At 38.5% G+C, this 21,886-nt stretch overlaps 1 protein-coding gene across 4 annotated transcripts in view; it reads right to left on the reverse strand.

The window, feature by feature from the left end:
- Nucleotides 1–21,886, reverse strand: part of LOC121319356 (E3 ubiquitin-protein ligase RNF38) — a 147,293-nt gene that overhangs the window by 17,316 nt on the left and 108,091 nt on the right. For all 4 annotated transcript variants that reach the window (XM_041256716.1, XM_041256734.1, XM_041256742.1 and 1 more), the window contains 5 exons: nucleotides 12,345–12,558; nucleotides 12,033–12,200; nucleotides 6,174–6,338; nucleotides 5,107–5,268; nucleotides 2,582–2,685 (listed from right to left, as the gene is read on the reverse strand). In XM_041256716.1, coding sequence (XP_041112650.1) covers nucleotides 2,582–2,685; nucleotides 5,107–5,268; nucleotides 6,174–6,338; nucleotides 12,033–12,200; nucleotides 12,345–12,558 — 813 coding nt within the window. The remainder of the gene's footprint in view (nucleotides 1–2,581; nucleotides 2,686–5,106; nucleotides 5,269–6,173; nucleotides 6,339–12,032; nucleotides 12,201–12,344; nucleotides 12,559–21,886) is intronic.

Raw genomic sequence — 21,886 nt, forward strand, 5'->3', positions numbered from 1 at the left:
TCCTTATCTAGAGCTCTGACAAATTGTTTCATAAGGCCCAATTTGATGTGCAGTGGTGGCATCAGCACCTTCCAGGGGTCCACCAGTGGCTCCCACTTGACGTTGTTCCTCCCCACAGAGAACTCAGTCCGCTGTGGCCAGTCCCGCCTGTGGTAGTGCGCCTTGGTGTCCCTGCTGTCCCAAAGGCAAAGATAACAGAGAAACTTGGTAAAACCGCCTTGGAGACCCATCAGGAATGCCACCATTTTGAAGTCTCCTATGACCTCCCAGCCGTACTCATCATACTTCAAGGCGTCCAGCAAGGTCTTGATGCTGTTGTAATCCTCTTTGAGGTGCACCGAGTGAGCCAGGGGAAGAGACAGGTACTTGTTACCATTATGGAGCAGCACGGCTTTGAGGCTCCTGGATGAGCTGTCAATGAAGAGGCGCCACTCATTCTGGTTACAGGCGATTCCGATTGCCTCGAACAGACTGGTTACATTGTGGCAGAAGCAGAGCCCATCTTGACGGGTGAAGAAGCTGGAAAAAGGTTGGTGACGCTTCCTCTGATCTGCGACTTGCACACTTTCATCCAACAAGTTCCACTGCTTGAGCCTAGACGTCAAAAGCTCGGCACTGGACTTGGTGAGACCAAGATCTCTAATCAAGTCGTTGAGGTCTTTTTGGTTGGGGTAGTATGGGTTTCTCTCCTCAGCTCCACCTCTGAAATTGTCATCTGGATCTACAACGTCTTCCTCGCTCTCTGACTTGCTGCTCTCTTCTAAAGACGGCTGCTCTCTCTCCAGAGGAGTGGGTACGGGGAGCTCATGGCAGTGTGGCACCGGGGCGATGGATGAAGGAAGGTCCGGATACGTGATAGCAGGTGCATTCTTGCCAGTCCGATGTTTGGAAGGGTCCACCATGCAGAAGTAGCAGTTGCTTGAGTGGTCAGTGGGTTCCCGCCAAATTCTTGGGATAGCGAACTTCATGGCTCTCTTTTCCCCTCTGTACCATCCTACAAAAATACATTTATTTCACCCATGACTAATGTGTAAGAGATTCTCGCAACATTTTTCATATATGATATATTTTTTCAATAACATTGAAAATTGTCAAACATTTTAAAATTAAAAACTTTTACAATTTTAAAAATTTTAACAAATTTTATAACATAAAATTCTGAGCAACAACTGTCCATCTTACCTTCCAGAGTTTTTTTGCAGTGCTCGCAGGTGAAATGAGGTGCCCAGGGTTTGTCTTGATCCCCGACAGGCATGCCGAAATATGCCTTGTAGGCCTCACACATCTTAGCAGATGCTTCCACGGAGTACTTTTTCGCTCGTCTTGATTAATTGGCCACAGACATAGCAAAATGCGTCTGCCGGATGCTTGCAGCCTCTTGATGCCATCTCAGAAAAATGCAGATATGTATCCACTTAGGCACCTGGAACTAAACTGAACTGGCGGGCTTAAGGCCCCTGTATTTATACTACTATTTATATTACTGGAAAGTTCTAGAAGTTACTCCAAGTTTACTCAGCACTGAATCTATCTGGAATGTTCTGGAAAATAGTTAAATTTCAAAATATCACTGTCCTGGTCACAAAAGCAAAGTTTATGGGGAATAATAGCCATTTTCTATACTTTTAAGGCATAAGCAATTAGGAAATAACACTTACTACCCAGGAACCAAAAAAAAAAAAAAAAATGTTACACGGTGCAATAACTTTATCTGCCAGAGTTCAGGTTTGCGAGAAAAGAAATTCGGCAATCTAACATTGCGCCTTTGCAACATGTGGAAATTAAAAAAAGCTATAAGCACGTAAGTGCCCAGCAAATTCTGGTAAGTGATGCTTGCCCTGCAGGTTATGTTCACGTGGCCTTGGAGCTTATATTAGGCCAGTCTACGCAGCTGGTAGACTCTCTGGAGCCCCAAGCAAGCTCTGCATGAACGTGACGTGACTTTTTACAATCAGCTAATCAACTGCAAGACCGATGCAAATATGCTTATGTTAACACTTTGCAAGAATACTCTCAAAATTATATAATTACCTTGAGATGTAGGATTCTCAACTGAGGTTGATATTTAGGATAATAAACTTGCAACAGTTACATTTACATGAATAAACACCCTGTCAGTACTAAATAATTCATCTGAAAGCTTTAGTTGGTACAACTGAAAAGTTGAAAGGGACAAACATTAAATCCAGTGGTTAAATAAACAGGCTTGTAACCAGGAAGTCCCCGGTTCAAATCCCAGCTGAGTAAGTCACTTAACCTCCTTTTGCTCCATCTTTGGGGTAAGACGTTGTTGTAAGTGACTCTGCTGCTGATGCATAGTTCACACACACTAGTCTCGTATCTTCTAAAGCACTTTGTGATGGTGGTCCGCTATGAAAGGTGCTATATAAAAATAAAGACTATTATTATTATTTATTATTATTATTATTATTATTATTATTATTAAATAATAATAAATAAATAAATAGGAGGTTCTGAAGATATTGCTAACAGTGTTATGTACTGAAAGTGGTAATACTCCTCCACTGCACGGAATATGATCAACATCTCCTTCCCTGTCCCAGTAGTTACTGTCACTTACAGGAAGTATGGCAGGAAGCTGGAGTGATAGGGTGGAGGGGGCAATGCCTGCTGGGATCGATATCTGCGACCTGTGATTCTTCTAGGCATGAAGTGTGGATAAGGCTGCAAGAAACACAAACACAAAAGACGATCAGTGGACTACCAGCATTACACTCCCTTAGAATTATTATTTCTATTTTAAATATTTTTCAATTTTAATGAAATTTGCAATTCCTTTTTGTTACAGTTTCCTGAACATTATTTCTGGAAACATCACCTGGGTGGTTAAGAGAAAATGAAAACTTTCCCAAAATGTAATTAAAAGGTATTGCAAAATATTTGGTGCATACAGCGAGCTGCTTTGAAAGGCATTACAATTGCTCGCCTTAACAACACAGATCCTAACAAATAATGCACTACTTGTCTGATTTATAAATTCAGTGCAGTAATATGAATATTTCAGGAGAAACAGGTTTTTAATTTAAATATTTTATTTTCATTTTAAATATGAAACAGATACAGCTCCACAGAGTGTCAATTAAATTTTCATGTGTAATCAATGTGGATCAACCATATTAAAATATATGTAGGGCATCATTCACAAAACAGCAGTAAATTATCAGAATTACCATGTGGTAGGGGGAAGCCACACCGCGCGCAAAAATGAAGCAGCGCTCGCTCTATTCACGAAGTTAATTACATGCACAAATAAAGCATGTTAAATGATTCATTTGCAAGTTGTCACAACGCATGGAATTATGCACGAGGTTTACACATGCTTTATTATAGTATATAAGGAAGCTTGATTGAAAAGGGAAGTACAGTTCAGAGTTTGTCACAATGACAGTAGGAGGGGGGGGCAGTCAAAGCAGAGAAAGTAATTGTTAATGGAACATGTATGTTTAACACTGCAAATCAAATAAATATTTGTTTGTTCAACTTAATCTCCCTCTGCCTTATTTTGTAATATTAAATCAAAAGTCAGCAAAGCAGTCGCTCAGTCAATTAAAAGTTCACTATTTTGTGGCGAAACGTCACTTTTTAATGTTGAAACAGTGATGTTGTTTGATTGCTTGAACTTATGACTGCACCTCAACTCTCACTCTGTACATTCATTTATTGGACCTTCACAGTTTCCATAATTTTATTTTGTATATTATAAAGCTACTTAAAGCATAGCCTAATTAAATATCACACATACATGGTGACTATATAAATATACTGACATAGACGAAATTGTTGCATAGGACAAGAAGCCAACCATCTCCACATACATCTGCCTCGTAACCTTCATAGATCCCAGACTGTTAGAGGATGTATGAGTTGTGTGCTGCGCCAGGATAGCTGGTGACCTCATCAAGAATTCTCAATTTCACATCACACATCATGTGTACATTAATAGAGTGGTAGTGATTCCTATTATGAAAGACCTACTACTGCTGCTATGTGGTTAACAGTCAAAATGCAGTGTATCTACTAAGCGAGCAGTAGGTTCAAGATTACAAGCTGAGCAAAACAGAATCCCATCTGCAACGTCCCATTTTCGTAGCTCTGAACGCAATTTTCAGCTGTCTGCATTTGTAATGTTAACCATACACTGAAAGCTAAAAAATCAACAAAATCTAAACAACCATTTTAAAACTTCCGGCCTCTGACTCGCATGTTACGTCATTGTACAGTATGAGGAATTGAGTCATGAAGCAGGTATTTGTTTGATCCTGTTGCTGTAGTAACCAAATGCATGGCATTGACACCTGACCGTGTACAGCTACTGTAGTGCTGCTTCTACTTGATAAATGTATGACATGAAGAGGGGAGGTGAAGGGTAATGTAAAAAACTGTAAGGAAAATAAAATGCATATTTATTACAGTAGGCAGTCAAATGCATGATTTCTGTGAAATTCGCGACAATGTGAATTTTCCGGGGTGCTGAATATAAGGCTAGTATGATCTCTGTGTTCAATCTGTATCTAGTAATTACCTGCTCCTCACATAGCCCTAGTAACGTTTGCCTGGTCTGAAATACTCTCTCCCTGACTCCTCCTCTTGCTCTCCTGTGCAACTCTTCTGCTGCTTCTGTGACACTGCCTGGTTTCAATAAGCGGTACTTCTAACACACACTGAGGCACCTAGTAAAGTCAGCGACCTTAACTGAATATGGTTTGCTTATCATATACCTCCATCACGGTATTTTATGGTGTGATTTGCATACATTTCCACCCATTAACATTATTCATTAAATTTAAATGACTCAAATGCAGTACTTAGTACTGGTTAGTGAATACACCAGCTGTACAATGCACGCAGTAAAGGGGCTTACTGCATGCAAAACATGTTACCGCTGTTTAGTGAATGAGGCCCATAATATTTAGTTATACAAAGTATCATATCATTCATACTGTTGCTCTGACAGACTGATCTTGAATTTATTAATATACAAATAAGATAAAACCATCAATATGAAACCGACGAAGAAAATGTTTTTATTTCACTAGGTGGCATTATATTTGGGTGATGAAACACTTCCCCCTGCAAAACACTTACTACTCCGAAGAGCTCCTGGTGGAGGGGATCATGTGAGAGGAATTGAAGGGGTGCGGAGGGAGGCAGGGCGGTGGGGTGCACTGAAGGGGGGTAGGGGAAACCCCCGCCCACAGAAAGGTGATCTCCCAGCAGCTCTACTTCGTTCTCTATCCTCTGCAATGGCTGTGGAGCGAGAGGAGGAAAATAAAATGATGTAAAACCTTAGCAGACTATCTACAGGAAATTGTTACTCTTGACTCAGCTAATACTGCACTTCATATTTTAAACATAATGCTTAAGGGAAACTTTACTAGATTAATTAGAACATGCAAAACAGAAAGTCTGTTAAAGGTGAATCGTCCTCACTGTCAATGATTGCTAAGGTGTAACGATTTATTGGCTGAATAGGTTCTCCGATGACTGGTGGTAAATGTGTCACACTGCAATGCATGAGGTCAACTGTTATGATTCATCTTGCAATGTAGAGTACTATGTTCTTGCTGATAACAGAAAATCTCAGAAGACTGGATTTGAAAAAAAATGGCAGTTGTTAGTCTTTATTAGAATCTTATCCACTTTTTATTTATGAATCACATGGGGGATACTAATACCCCAAACGTTCCATCATGGGGTCTAAGTTAATGATATAAACTGTGTAGGATCTAAAACACTGCAGTTTTTTTACTCTACATTAATCCAGCTTTTACACTGATTTCTAAAATCACGTTATCATCACTACATACAACAGTAAAGAATAGCACAATGCTGTTACTAACTCATGCTGCTTTCCTGTGCCGTTTTAATTCTTACACAGCCTTACATGGAAACACGCATGCTTCCTCTTTTAGTTGTTTTTCAAGGGTAGAACAGATGCACTCTGGTTATACTACCCTGAAGCAACTTGCATGCTTCTGAACAAATTACACATTATACCACAATGAAAAAATCCTACCGCATGCCTATGTTTGGGAACTTTGTTATGAAACATTATGGAGGGGAGGGGTTGCTGTGTGCAGATAGTGAACTCTAATGCAAGTCTCTATATAAACATCTGAACAGAAATAAATAAATAAATAAATAAAACTTACCGATCGTGACTGCTGAGCCTGGAAAGGTACAAACTGACCCGGAGGAGGCAAGTGCGGAGGGTGATGAGAGAGGTGGGGCGGGTGTATTAGAAAGGGATCGCTTGAGAGGATGGGAGGGAATGCATAAGGGACTGGCAAGTGCTGGACTGAGCATGCCTGTAGCATCTGAAAGAGAGAGGAAAAAATAGACAAGTTATAAAAGTAGTAGCAGTAGTAGCAATTTACACACCACTGACTTGCTCAAAATATGAAGATTCCTTGCTGAAGAGGAGAAAGAATGCAGTATAACAGTATAACTGTATTCACTGAAGTTAACTAGATGCTCATTTTAGGTGGTATTCCAACGATCTCTGCTAGTGGGGTATATTAAGAAACAATTTACAAAAACTACAGGCTACCTGTAATACTAGTATAGAAACCTTAACAGGATATATACTATTAAAATAAAAACAAAGTTGATTCCAGGTGTCCATCGGATGTGTAAAAATATCCTATCTGAAAGGATTATACTACATTGTTATTAACGTTAGGGGCATTATAAATTAACAATGTCAGGTAAATCAGTGTGTCTAAGGCTCTGTCCACACTATGCCTTTAAACCGTATTAGTTGCCTTTAAACCAGCTTAAAAGTGCTAAATACGGTTAGCATCTACACTATGCAGCGTTTAATACTGTACTCGTGACCACATCAGGAGTTAATCTCGAGTCCAGTTCTAAATTAGAACGCATCATGTAGTGCTGTTTATCAGAAGTGTGGACGCTGTAATAACACACTGAATATTTTTCAGTATCCCCCAATATCCCAAAATGCTTTCTGGTATGTTTGGCGAAATAGTAATATTTATTTATAGCATGTGTAAAGTGCGTGTTCTTATGAGTGTTAACGTTGTTTTTTGTAGTTATACTTCAGAAACGTGATCATCTTCTGGCTCGGGCGTCATGAAGAAGTTGGACATTTATTGGAACACAAAGATCCGAGCACAACAGATTTTATTACAAGCGTCTGTATCTATCTGTGTCTCTTCATCGCTCTCCTCTTCTTACATCAAAACTTCACAGCAACCTAACATCAGTAGCAGACTATGCAATAATGCTGCATTACATTAGACTACAAATGTAATAACGATGATTGAAATATGTGTTATTTCCACTCATTCTACACTTCCCACAAAACGAGTTTTAGTGCAGTACTCTTAAAAATGTTGACGGGATCTTTATTAAAAGCTACATTATATGTGGTAAAATAAATAAATACAATACGTGCATTATTTTGTATATGGGTTATGACAAGTAGAAATAACTGTTGTGTTAAATTTATTTTTCAATTACATTAAATGTAATAACAGCTTCTAATAAGACATATTAGCTATTATTTAATAGGTGTTAAGTTTAATTCCCAGTTTACAAAGACATGGCAAACTCTCACCAGAGTTGTCATTTTAAATTTGTAATCGCCGCAGATTTCTTTGTCTTTGTTTATTCTTAGGTTTTCTTCGTACAAAGTATACATCGAAAGATAAATAAATACATGTATAATTTGTATGTGTTGACATACTGTATCAGAAACGAGAACCTTGCCTTTAAGCTCTAAGATTCGCGAATGCATAGAAAGGCTCAAAAAGGCAAACGCTAACTTATACCATGTGACAATGGCTCTGGTACCAAGAGAAGTGCCATGCAGGTGAAGAGCTGAAAGAGTCACTGGCAACTGGAAGCATGCACTGTTAAGCAGACAGGTGCTAAAGATCACCTGCTAATTCGAAAAATCTAGCAGCCTTCATTGGCAGTGACATTAAAGCAGACACAGCAATGGCAAAAGACGCTGAATAGATTCAGGTTGAAAAGGCTCTGTCCAAATCACAGCAGTGTAGCTAGAAAGCCCTTAACATTGGCAGTGTCTCTGTGGCTTGAAAAGCTGGCTGGAAAAAAAACAAAATTCGTCCCCTGCAGTGCTGTTAAGAGAGTCCCTGCTCCCTGTTACACCAGGAGCTAGGAAGTGACTCTCTAGGGGTAGTAGCAGGACTAACAGCCTACGCTCCTCTAGGTCCTCCTCCCCGTCCTCTAGCTCAGAGAGTTCTCACTCTCCTCCGCCCAGGAAGAGAGACAGAAGCTGCTATAGTCACTTTGCTTCAAACAGCCTGCTTCTTATTCTTTTAACGCAGTCAGAATTGCAGACCTGAATAGGCATGGTTTCTTTCTTTTGACTCAATGTACAGTGTATGGGCAAGTCTTCACAGCACAGAGACAGAGAACATCGGCAGCAACAGTATGCTTGCCTTTAACAAATGACAGAACTCTGTTTTCGTAAGGAAGCAAGTATCACTATTTTTAGGCTTTTATAGTGCTCTGAAATATTATCTACTTAGGTGTATTTAATGTTTAAACAGGTCCAAGAAATCCTAATTTTATTCCATAACCTACCCGGGAAAAATATGCAAATTCTTAGTGATTTAAGTAGACCCATAGTCATAATATACCTATGAAAACAGGAAAAAATAATGGTCTTTTCTAATTAATAGATTAAGTAATGTAAATTGAAAAATGCTGTTAACTAACAAAATAAAATGTTATTAGTTAACAACTGTGCAAATGCAGCAACTAAAAATGTTATGCCCAAAAATAGGTTATGCTTTTGAATAACAAAATTTAAAAAAGCAATTGTCAACAAAAGTCATGCATTTCTTCAAACAAATGCAGACAGTTGGAGAAAACTGATTTTAGTTTTTAAATTAAACTCAAATTTTATCGTTGAACACTTGAGCAGGGATATGTGTGTCTTGTGCAGTATCGAACCTAGCCAGAATAAGCATATTGTTTTGAAGTGAATATTTCCAAGAGCTAATTTGTTGAAAGTAGAAAAGGGATATTTATATCTGGCAGTCAAAAATGACTTTTAGCAAAATGCTGACATGTTAAAGTGTTTAGTGCAGTATTCTGTTCATGGTAGTCAGCTGTAAGACAATTAACGCTTGTTGATGAGCACTCACGGTACGATATGAACAAACTCCATAGGTCTGGAGTAGGGAATCCGATTCCAGACACTTCCCAACCTCAGGAGTTAAGGATTGATTTTTTAAATTTTTTTATCCTGGGATTCCGTTTTTGCAACAATAATAACAACAACATGCTTTTGGTTTTATTAATAATTACCATTAATTACCATAATTACCAATAATTATTCAATTAAATAATGAAAAAACACATAAAAGCACTGCAAGTAAAGATAAGAAAAAGATGGAAAAAAACCACAAAAAATAACATCTGTAGCATCAGTGAGTTCTGATTTTACTGTGTCATGATTATAAATGTACATGAAATAAAGTAGGAGTTTTTACCAGTTTGTTTTCTGCTTTCTTTTTCTTTCCTGGAGGGATAAGTTGACTGCGCAGTGCATTCAAGAGTACCGTAATGAGCGTAAGAGCAGTGCATTTAAAACTGTTAACACAGTGAAGAAAGCACCTTTACTATGTTGTAAATCCCATTGTTTTACATTGTTTCAATATTTTTAACTGAAAAGCAACTGTGACTGAAACAGGTGTCCTTCATGCATGGAAAAAATGATACACAACAACGTCACATAACTGATCTCTGTGGACTGGGGTATAGGTGGATATGTGGAAGTCGGATTTGCGAACATCTATAGAAAAAGCATTTACACATTCATAACATAGGTTAGTTAACAAAAACAACACGCAAACTGCTTTAAACATGGGAACATTTTTTTGCTTTAAAATTAAGCAAATGTAAAAGAGATTAATTAGGCACAAATACACAATGTTGTTATGCTGTTTGCTATAAGCCACCTGCACACAAAGCTATTTAAAAAAATAAAAATACAAAACAAAACGGTAAATGTACAGTAACCTGCAACTGATGGCTTCTTTCTTAACTCTGGAAGTCCCTGCCCCCCTGCTTCTGCTTTCTTAATATCTCTGTCACGGTACTTTGCACTCTTTGTTGATATTTCCAACAGCTGATCAGCAGTTCGGTTTGAATGTTGCTTCAGCTATTTTAAACAAACGGCCGATAAGCATTGTGTTTATGAAGCTTGCTTTGTTTAATTAAATTCACCTTAGCTTCTATTTAACCCAATAGCTAGGAAAAGATAAAACCATCTTCACATGCTTGTCACGAACAATACTATTGTATTAAAAATATTTGCAAAAAATACATGTGTATGTTTTCCATATTTCCTGAAACAATTTAGACGAGGAAAACCATTAAAAATATTCTAGAGGCAATAAATGTCATACTTTTTTTAATGCAGGATGGGGTCACAGTGCTAGTTCTGTGTCACCAGCAAAGCAAAGCACCCACTGTCTCAGCCTCTATGGTTCATATATATAATATCACCATAACTTTGCATTTCAGCTGTAGCTGTAGCATCTACCTCTTCAGCAAAGGCATTGCTTAACTTATTGATATACTGTAGCATTCAGGATATTCAAGCTGTAACCACAATCTTGCAAAACAGTATAAAAATGACAGTAAACTTTGCACTTTTGGTATTCACAAGCTCCAGCGTGTGACACCTGCTGGTGAAACACTGTATTACAGTAGTTATCTGTGACAAACCAGTTTCTAGTCAGATAACGCCTTTGGCGTGCAGCAGATGTAGGGCAGGTTAACTAACCTTCATATCGCAATGACTTCAGTTTTATCGCAGAGATATTTTGGAATTTTTATAATAAGTTCTGCCACAAAGCAACACAATGCAATAAACATGATATTCTAATACAAATAATCTGGATGGATCTTGATAAACACCTAGATGGAATAATTAACATTGGCTAACCATTTCTAGCTTTCTGTTATGCTGGATAAGGTATTCAGTCACTACGTTTACATGTTATGAAGTAATCAGATTTTCCAGTAGTCGGATTCCACAGAATCTGATTTCGCGATCAGAATACAGTTTACATGGCAGTTGGCTAAGCCAATGCAATAGTTCTCTCGGTATACATGGCATTGATGTAATCAGATTTCTCTGCTTACTGATGACGTTTTTAAACCCTGCAGGTGCACAGCCACCATCAAGCCACCACAGATAACCCTCCGAGGTGACAGCTATTCGCCTCTCTACTTCAGAGCTTCTTTCCAGTCAGGATGCAGATCGATTACACGTTATTCCTAATATGCATTTCAACATTGACTATGTTGATGCAATTAAACATTAATGCGAAATTGAACCTTGGATACTCATACTTTTCGGTCAGCATTTAGCTCTAGAGCAAGACAGACAGGGCCAGACTGACGATTACACCCCAATTTTGTTACGTAGAGCTGGTGGTACATAACTGTACTTAAGAAATGTACAGATGCAGATTGGAGAGAGAATTTCCGTATGACACGAGTGTCATTTGAAAAGCCATTTATGAGTCCAAAGGACATACACCTGTGTGTCAGAGACCCCATTCAACTCGTCGAGACATTTTATATATATATGTGTAAAAAAAAAACAAAAAAACATTTGCTCGTCACTCCAGTAGTAATCTGCTTCCTTCTGACGAGACATCATGCTCATCAACCCAAACACACAACCGCTCATGCGCTAATATTGTAATCCGATCACCACGTTTATAAGGCAGCGAGGTCGGTCTTGAAAAGGATTTGAATGGGGTAACCCACGTCCACAAATCCGATTACCTGGAATCGGATTACAGAGAGAAATTCGATTCCCAAATCTGATTGCAGAGTTTACATGGCAGAATTTCTAATCGGATTTGAAGTGCCATGTAAACGCACTGACAGGCTTTTTAATGCGTCTTTGTAAACCTGTAATTCCTCCCCTAGGGGCTGCAATCTCTCTGGATCATAAAGCCACTCACTGAGCAAAAAGTGTTAGAAAAATGACTCACTGGAGGAGGCACACTGCACACAGGGTAGTGCTGTCCACTGAATACCACCGAACATCCTGGCACCTGCTGTGTATTGCATGCTGGGATGTGCTGGCCTGTGCAAAGTGGAATCCCATGTGGGGCTACTGTGGTGACCGTATAAGAGACTGGAACTGTGCCCTGATGAATCTGAAAGAAAAAAAAAAAAAACACTGAATTTGGAAGGGTTTCTGGTGAGGATTCCATATTTAAAACAAGATGTTTCACCTGTATATACTAATTCCATGATTCTTTACAGCACTATTACAGTGTGTTCAGCACATTGTCTCCTACCTGCTCGTGGATGTCCACCATGACTGTGTTCGGCTGCGGGGGGTGTGCAGCAGGGTGCAGCAGGCGCGGGGAGACGTTGGGGGGGTGGAAGGCGCGAGGCTCCTCCATACTCGGCTGCTGTCCATACGTGAGGTGGTGGTAGTTCTCGTCCTGGCTGATTGAGTTGTGTCGTGGCATCCGATCCCTCCTCCCCCGCTGACGCCTAACGGGAGGGCTGCAAAGAGAACATACTATTAGCACAAACAAACTACAAGCTTAACTTTACAAGACACAAGAGAAAGACAATACAAAGGTTAAACATTTAAGTCAAGAGATTTCAGACAGCAATATTATTTTTCTTATGGCAATATTAGTCATACTATTGCTCTGTAACTTGTTGAGACCTACACCTCCAACCCCTGTACTGTAGCTGTTAAGGGTACAATTTCAATACCTGATAATTACATTTTTATTTTCGTTTAGTTTTCATCCATTTAAAAGCATTGCTGCAGGATTTGGCAATAAAACACTAGAACAGTGCACACAATACAAAAAGCCACGCATGCTGGCACTAGTGAAGTACATATGCCAAACTGTATTAGAAAGGCATGACAACTCTAAAGAAACTCTGTTTGCATGTCTAAGTAGTCTAATAATTTGATTTAAAATCATAGATCGGCAATGTATTTATTAGGCTACACGTGTCCCCCCCCCTCGTTTTTACATGAAGGGATGAAAACAAAATAAACATGGTTTACGGCTAGAATTGTACACTATATTAATACATAAATAAAATAAATAAATACTGTACATAAATATATAAATTCCTTTATGTCAATGTGAGACTACTTTGAATTACCAACTTGAGTTTAAATTATTCTCGGGGTAGCCCCAAATGTGTCAAAGGCGGCTACTTTGGGGGGGAAATGTGGTATAAACAGGTACATTGTATGCCTATGCTTATAAATACAATTATTAAACCATCTGATTTTTTATTTATGTATTAATATTGTATGAAACTGAAGATGATCCTGTACAAACAGAAATGAAAGCTATATTACTTTAAGAAAGGGACACACTGTATTATATTTCGTATGTTCATCCACAACTTTAAAACTGTGAATAAAAACAAAACAAAAAAACTGTGTACAATTCTACCCATACCATAGACCACGTTTATTTGGTTTTGAAGAAGGAATCTATGAAAAATACCTATGAGTTTTTGTTGACTCAGAAATGTCTTCATCTAGACAATGCGGTGAAGCTATAAAAAAAAAAAAAAAAAGGCCAACAAGATGCTCGGATATGTTGTGAAAAGAGTTTAATTTAAATCAAGGGAAGTAATGTTAAAACTGTATAATGCATTAGTAAGACCTCATCTTTAATATTTAAAAGATCTAGGAGTTTATGTTGACTCAGAAATATCCTCATCTAGACAATGTGGGGAAGCTTTAAGAAAGGACAACAAAATGTTTATATATATTTAGTAAAATGTGTTGAATTTAAATCAAGGGAAGTAATGTTAAAACTTTACAATGCATTAGTAAGACCTCATCTTGAATACTATGTTCAGTTCTGGTCATCTCGCTACAAAAAGGATATTGCTGCTCTAGAAAAAGTGCAAAGAATTATTCCGTGTTTAAAAGGCATTTCATATGCAGACAGGCTAAAACAATTGAATCTATTCAGTCTTGAACAAAGAAGACTACGCGGCGACCTGATTCAAGCATTCAAAATTCTGAAAGCAGGGCTCGCAAAATTTTGGTAATGGTTCTTACCAAAAGAAATGTCCAATATTTGAGAACTATGCTGCATTACTTACAAAAAGAAAATACAAAGTTGTATACTGCAAGCATACTTGTGCCAAACGAGGATAGTATAATGGTACCAATAGTATACTAAAACCAGACAATTCTGGCACTAGTATACTTGCAGTATGTTACTTTTTTGTAAGGGTTGATATTGGATTCTGATCCAAACTTCTTTACACCCTCTGTTAAATACTGAACACTATGGGTGGTGAAAAATAACAAAAATGAAATAACAAACGTGCACACACTAGCTATTAAAATGTGCAAGTCTCGTGCATTAAGCATGTAAGCATATTAATCAAATACTAAATTAAGTACACCCTCACTATAACAACCCCGTTTGGGTCCAAAGCCTTTTGTTCGCTATAGTAAAAGGACAATCCAAAACTAACAATATAAGTTAAGGAAGTCACCTTGGATAAAGGCATTAGCTAAATTATTAATATTAGTACTGTTTTATTCTTGATTTTTTTTATTATTGCAGTATTTGTCACTACTAGCACTAATAATAATAATAATAATAATAATAATAATAATAATAGCAACGAGATTGTGAATAAAAGTAGAATTACAAGTACAGTACCTATTTGTGGCACGCTGCATCCAGTATTCTATCTATATCCTATTCATTGGAGAACACAGTACATGTTTGGTTGGCGGCGGGGGCGGGGGCTTGGGGGGGTGGGCTTTTTTTTAACGTGCATCAAAGTTTGTTTAGTTTCAATTGCAAAAAAAAAAAAAAAAAAAAATTAGAAATCAAGTGTTGCTTTGCTGTGTCGGTTGCATAGAGCTGTACGAGCCTACATCAGCAGCAGTTTTTTTTTTTTTTTTTAAATCAGTACTTAATCGTACAATTATGGCCACATAGCGAGGATGTAAATAGTAAATCTACACTCGGCTGACGGTTTGGACCCGAGACTGCTGCTACACTCAGTACAATAAGTTACAAGCAAGCACCATACATTCAAAATAAAATTACCGGTACATTTCATTAACCACATTAAAGAAATGAAGAAAGCGATGTCAACATGCTACGTGCTAAATCTGAGTCAGTTTTACTGGGTTGGGAAGTAACGTTAACGATTTAATAAAGGTAACAACAAGATAACATATGTGAATCATGGTGAGCAGAGTACAGTAGCTTGTAATTCCAGTCTAACTTTGTTTAAAAAATCATAGCTTTCAATATAAAAGTATATACTTTGGCTGTCTTAGTGTTCATTTCACTCTTCGTAGACTGATCAGACACAGTCATGTGACATATACCAGTGCACTGACTAGATAGGATTGCTTGCATTGTCAGGGGTGTCACTCAAGCATTGTCAATGAAAAACTTTGATCCCTCTAAACGTGTTTTACCAGGGTGATCTGTGAGCGAAATCTCGCTTGAGAAACCACTGTTTTATTAAAGCACAGAACGCTATCTTGTTATAGAGTAAAAAATCGGATTGCATGTCGGGCAAGCAGCCAGAAAAAAGACGACGTCTGATAGATTTTTTTGTTTGTCCCGGAACGTCGGGCTAGCAATTTTGCGAGCTCTGAAAAGGTATTGACAGTGTCGACCCAAGGGACTTTTTCGACCTGAAAAAAGAAACAAAGGACCAGGGGTCACAAATGGAGATTAGACAAAGAGGCATTCAGAACAGAAAATAGTAGGCACTTTTTTACATAGAGAATTGTGAGGGTCTGGAATCAACTCCCCAGTAATGTTGTTGAAGCTGACACCCTGGGATCCTTCAAGAAGCTGCTTGATGAGATTCGCCGATCAATAAGCTACTAACAACCAAACGAGCTAGATGGGCCGAATGGCCTCCTCTCGTTTGCAAACTTTACTTTCTTATGTCTTTACATATGCAGAAAGCGAAGTTTTGTGGAGATTCACCAAACAAAAATATTATTGAGGTTCTACTATTCTACATGCTGTAAAACAAAGCCAGCAACCCGTTTGTATTCTGTGTGACACATCCCAACATTACCAAGCTCATACACAGTTTTCAAGCTTAGGAGCCACATTTATAAAGCACTTCCTGTCAAGTTCCCTGGACTGTTTTAAAAGGCAAAAACAAATAAAAGTAAAGAATAAATTTAAGTGGTGACCTGCACATAACAACAAAGATTTTAATAGTAATATTAATAATGAAGAGGGTGATTATGTAGTGCTTAACAACAATGTCATATTATTACAGTATACACTGTTGTTGTTGAGCACTACATAATCATCATCTTTATTATTATTATTATTATTATTATTATTAGTAGTAGTATTAACAATAACAATAATAACAATAATAACAATAATAATAATGTTGCACTTTAGGATCAAATCAGGAATTTGTAAAGAAACACAACTGAGATTGCAGTAAGTTGTATATATAAATGTATAACAATAAAATAATGTTGTTGAAAATATCAGTTCAACTATACTACTGTTGTCCAGTTGTCTTCTGACTGGGCTTGTACCGGGCTGCAAATCAGACTACTACTAATGATAACAATCAAACTGTTGGATATATAGGAATGTTCAATAACTCTGATTTATCGATTTTACAAGTCCAACCTTTATTTTACAACAGAGTTGCCGGAGGTCAGGGTGGTAACCTTTTATCAAAACAAGACCTGTTTTGTAATGGGACAGCCCATCTCTAGCATGTCCAATAGGAATGCATGGGCGGGGTCATGTATTTATTTCCAGTTTTTTGGATCGTTTCTAAGTCGTGTGTGGTGTGGATTGACATTCGGCAACTTCACTCACATCGCTGTCCAGTGTGGATGCAGCTTTAGAAAAAACAATGGCTTGTTCCAGATAAATGGCAAGGTAAATATCAGTGTCAACAAAAAGATGCTTCATAGAAGAAAATTGTTTTAAAACTGTACTAACAAAACAAAAGCTAGTCAAACGTATTGAACTTTCTAACTTAATGGAGTTAAGAAAGCACAACCTACTTAACAAACCTGAACACTTTTCAAATATCCCACAGCAAACCTGAATACTTTTTTTTAGTGAACCTGAACATATGATTAAAAAATGCAACTACCACCATCCCATCATATCAAATTTTGCTCTACCGGATAAAGAAACAAAATGACAGATCGTTGTGGGTCCATGACAGCCTCAAGAAAGGAAAAAGGTACGGCTGATACAGGAGCTCCGGTTTGATGAAGGCAGATTTCAAACCTACATAATGTTGTATTATACAACTCTGGAAAATCAGAACCATTGTATTTATTTATTTATTTACTTTTACTTCTTCCTTGCAAAGGATCCTCCTACTTTCCCGATTGGCTGCTGGTAGTTTACGTCACGGCGCGGCATGGCGAAAGTTGAAAATATTTTATCTCCTGCTCGCCGCTCTGTTTGCCACTTCCCTCTGCCGCCATGTGTGACCGTCTTCATTGAAAACAATTGCTACTGCTGAACCACATTTGTGTGAATGCCCCTTTAGTGCAGGGTTTAAAAAGGCCTAGATCCTCCAACATATTTAAAGGGGCAACGTTTCCTAAAAACAGTACTTAAAAGGGAAACGGCAAACATACATTTAAACTATTTTTTTTTTATTCTTAGACACAAATTTTTAATACCTGGCCAGGCTAACAGTGATGCGCTTCAATGGACCACTCAATTAACATTTATTTTGTGTGACGGGTCTCACAAGTTGGCCAGTTAATAGGCAGACCTGCCCGTGTCTGCTATCCACTTGGACAGCCGCTACTTAGACTGGGCTTGACCACGGGACTTCGCTTCATAGCAGACAAAAAAATTGTTCAGACTGCTTCCAACTTTTCATCCTCTCAACGTATTACGACAGGAACCGCATTCAGCATAGCGTATGGACAGGGGCAGATTGGCTGGGTCACAGGCCAGGATGCTAGTGTACAAGTACAGGCCACTTTTCTGAAATCATCTCTAGACAATCATAGAAATTAAAACCACAGAAATAGTTCACAACTACCACTGTAAAGCATAATGCATAAAATGTTATAGAAAATGTTTTGCTTATGATTACACAACACACCAATACTTGTTGCCAACAGTTAGAGTTAGAAATATCTTTTCTATCATGAACAAACTTTTAATTTAGATAACAACAACAACAACTAGAACTGCCAGGCAGTTTTACGGTTTTCCCAAGCCCCTGTATCAGTACCCATCTAAGCTTGTTTAGATCTCAATATGCAAAGTTTAAAATCAGCAACTTCAACAGTTCCACAAAACAAGATTTTGAAAGTTTTTTCCAAAAATGTATCAGGTGGCCACCTTGTTTAACTCACAAATGCCATTTTTGAAAATGTAAGTTTTACCAACACAGGCACGATGGTTTTCAAGTTTGGAGTTAATCAAGTGAACCATTTTTAAACTGAAGCAGTTTTAAATAAAAGAAGAATATGTAGGAGTGGCAGCCATATTGTTTCACGAAACATAACCATTTTAACATATTTGTATTCCGCTGTCACCGGAACGATGCCTACCAAGTTTGGAGTCTGTTGGTCTGACGGTTTTCAAATGAAAGCAGTCTGTTAATGCCGTGTTTCGGTGAAATTTGTGGCAGCCCTTTTACTATTGAATTGTATCACAGCAGCTTCTGCTTTGCAAGCAGGTTTGGATGCTGATAATATCTGCCAAGTGTCAGATCAATCACTTCAACAGTGGCAAAGAAGAACATTTTGGGAGGTTTCAAGAAGAAATGCGTCTCATGGCCATTTCGGTTTAACACCAGTTTCTTAAAAGTCAGTTGTATTGCTACAGTTTCAAGGGTGATGCTTGTGACGTTTCGAGTTAGTCAAGTAAACCGTTTTTGTCAACTGAGGCAATTTTAAATTTCGGATGTAAACGTACACCTGGCGGCCATCTTGTTTTATAAAACATAACCATTTTGACATATTTGTATTCCACTGTTACTGGGACAATAACTACCAAGTTTGGAGTTTGTTGGTCAAACGGTGTTCAAACAGCAGCAGTTTGCTGTTAAGGACGCGTTTTGTTAAAGTTTGTGGCAGCCATTTTGACATTAAAATTTATCGCAGAAACTTCTGCTTTGCGAACTTGATGCGTGTTTGGATGCTGATGATATATGCCAAGTGTCAGATCAATCACTTCACCGGTTCCCAAGAAGATGATTTCGAAAAGTTTCTAGAAAAATGCGTCAAATGGCCATTTTTGTTTCCGGTCAACACAATTTTTTAAAATTCAGTTATATTGATACAGTGTCAGGGAAGATGCTCGTGGGGTTTGGAGTTAGTCAAGTAAATAGTTTGTCAACTGATGCAGGTTTAAATTTCAAATGTAAACGTATTACTGATGGCCACCTTGGGTTTTATAAAACATCACCATTTTCACATATTTGTATCACATTGTTACTGGGATGATAACTACCAAGTTTGGAGTTTTTTGGACAAACTGGTTTCAAACAGCAGCGGTTTGTTGTTAGGGGCGCGTTTTGATTTGAGGCAGCCATTTTGACATAAAAATTTATCACAGAAACTTCTGCTTTGCAAACTTGATGCAGGTTTGGAAGCTGATGATATATGCCAAGTTTCAGATCAATCACTTCACCGGTTCCCAAGAAGATTTCGAAAGGTTTTATCACAAAATGTGTCACAGCGCCAATTGCAAGGACACAGCAGCAAAAAATTTTCAGCATCTGACAGCCAATGTATCCAGCTTGTTATCTGCCAAGTCAAAACCTGATCAGTCACACAGCTTCAAAGCAGCAGAAGTTTTGGGGAAAAAAAAAAAAAAATCTTAATAACAATAGGCTTCCCAGCCTTTGGCTTGAAGCCTAATAAATAATGTACTCACTTCTCTGACTACTGCTGCCGCTGACTTGAGCAAACGTTTCATTTCTTGTGATGAAGATTGCAGGCGTTTGATAATAGGGATCTCAAGCACAATCGAAAGAAAGCAACGCTGATGTACAGGTAAGTAAGCTGGGCTGAACTGAGTGGGGGGTGATGCTGGGACGCCAGAATCACTGTTGAGCCCTCTTGAGGTGTCATGGGCTAGTCAATGAAACACCAAGCATGGAAGGTGCCCACTTGAAGACCCCAGAGATGTACCCTACTTAGCTCAATCCAGACGGCTGTCATGCTGATGCGCTGGGAAGACCGCACTGGGTTGATTCCCGGAGCTAACATTGCAGCCGTTGTGTGTGCTGATGCACTGGGGAGGCAAAATGAGCTGATCCCTGGAGCCAGCATTACACTTCAGCCATCAACACCAGACAGAGGAATATCTACATCATCAGATGGAAAACAACGCAAATGGATGGGGATGCAAATGGATCACATTAGGTTACTGCAAAGCTACGTCTTAGTTGGTGCTTATCTTGGCGAGAGCCGAGTTCAAATCATCATGAAGTTCAACATCTACTCTCATGTAATGGAAATCATCATGTGAGCTGAACCTCTTTTTCTATGTTCAGAAGCATAAGAGCCTCAAGACGGTCATCCCTCAACACAGAAAAGAAGTTTCAGTGCACAGACTAAAGATCCATAACTTGCAGAATGGGTTGCAAACGAGTGTGCAGCAACATATGCACATGAAATGTATTTTCCACAATGACTTTCTGATGTAACTGCAGTGTAGTGAGTTATGCTCATCAGTGTTCTCATCTGGTTCAGAGTCGGTACCTCTTAACTCTGACAGTGTTACATTATCACCTTTTGTATGCTTTGCTTTGTCTATACAGATTTCTGCTATAGAGCCATAACCGCCAGCAAAAGCAAGCAAATCATTCCTCAGATCTTGAGCATCAACATTAGCCATGGTGGCAATAGCTTCCAGACTGCAGGCTGAAATACAAAACCTGGCTCCAAAAGTTTCTTATAATTTTTGGGATCTAACACAGGAATTCTTCATCAAGTCTGTATGTGTCATAAACCTGTTCTCAAGTGTAGCAACAGCCTTGTTGAATATAACTTAGTATACTTCAAGCTGATACAGTTTTTTGCTGTCTCCAACAGATGCTCTTTCATCTGGAGCAGTCTCACCCGGCAAACACTTCTTGCTTTGGCTTCTTCTCTCAGGGAGAGATGTAGCCCATTGCACTTCTTGCAATTCACTTTCGGAATACTTAAACATTTCTTTATCCCTCAAACCCCCAAACTCTTTTGCCTGAGAATACACAGCTCCAATCTCATTCAGAGTTCATTAAGTTGTTTTTCAAACTTGACAACAGGTGCCATGCTTGCAAGTAGTCAAGTCTTGAAGACTGAAGGTAATCTGCAGCACTTGAGCTCAGTGAGAACAGTTTCAGGAAGACAAAACCAGTAAGAATCACATTGAATTAATCAAATTGTTAATCAAGAAATTTGCTTCAGCTCTGGTTTTGGCATCAAATTGCTCAATACCATTTTTTATTACCATCAGTGCCTTTATGGTTCTTCCAAATCGTTTTCTTTCAGAAGCAGGGGGAGCAGAGCCATTAAAAACATGCACGAGGGCATATTCTCGTGCCTACCATCTTGTTTTCCCTATCTTCTGTAATCGAAGCAGACTCTCATTACCAACAGCACCTGATTCCTTCAGTGTTTTCTTCCACACATTCATCTGATTGTAAGAGTCTGAAGAGAAAGTTGCTAACCTTTCAACCCAAACAGACTTGCAGCAGTTGCAGAGGCACTAGCAGCCTGGGTTAAAGCCAAATTAAGAACATGACTACAGCAGTGAGTAAAAATTGAATTGGGAGCCTCATCCTTCATTAGTTTCTGAAGTCCATTTTTGTTTTGCTCATGTTTGCTGCACCGTCAAAGGCT

The sequence above is a fragment of the Polyodon spathula genome, chromosome 1, assembly GCF_017654505.1.
Source record: "Polyodon spathula isolate WHYD16114869_AA chromosome 1, ASM1765450v1, whole genome shotgun sequence".
In the NCBI taxonomy this organism is placed as follows: domain Eukaryota; kingdom Metazoa; phylum Chordata; class Actinopteri; order Acipenseriformes; family Polyodontidae; genus Polyodon; species Polyodon spathula.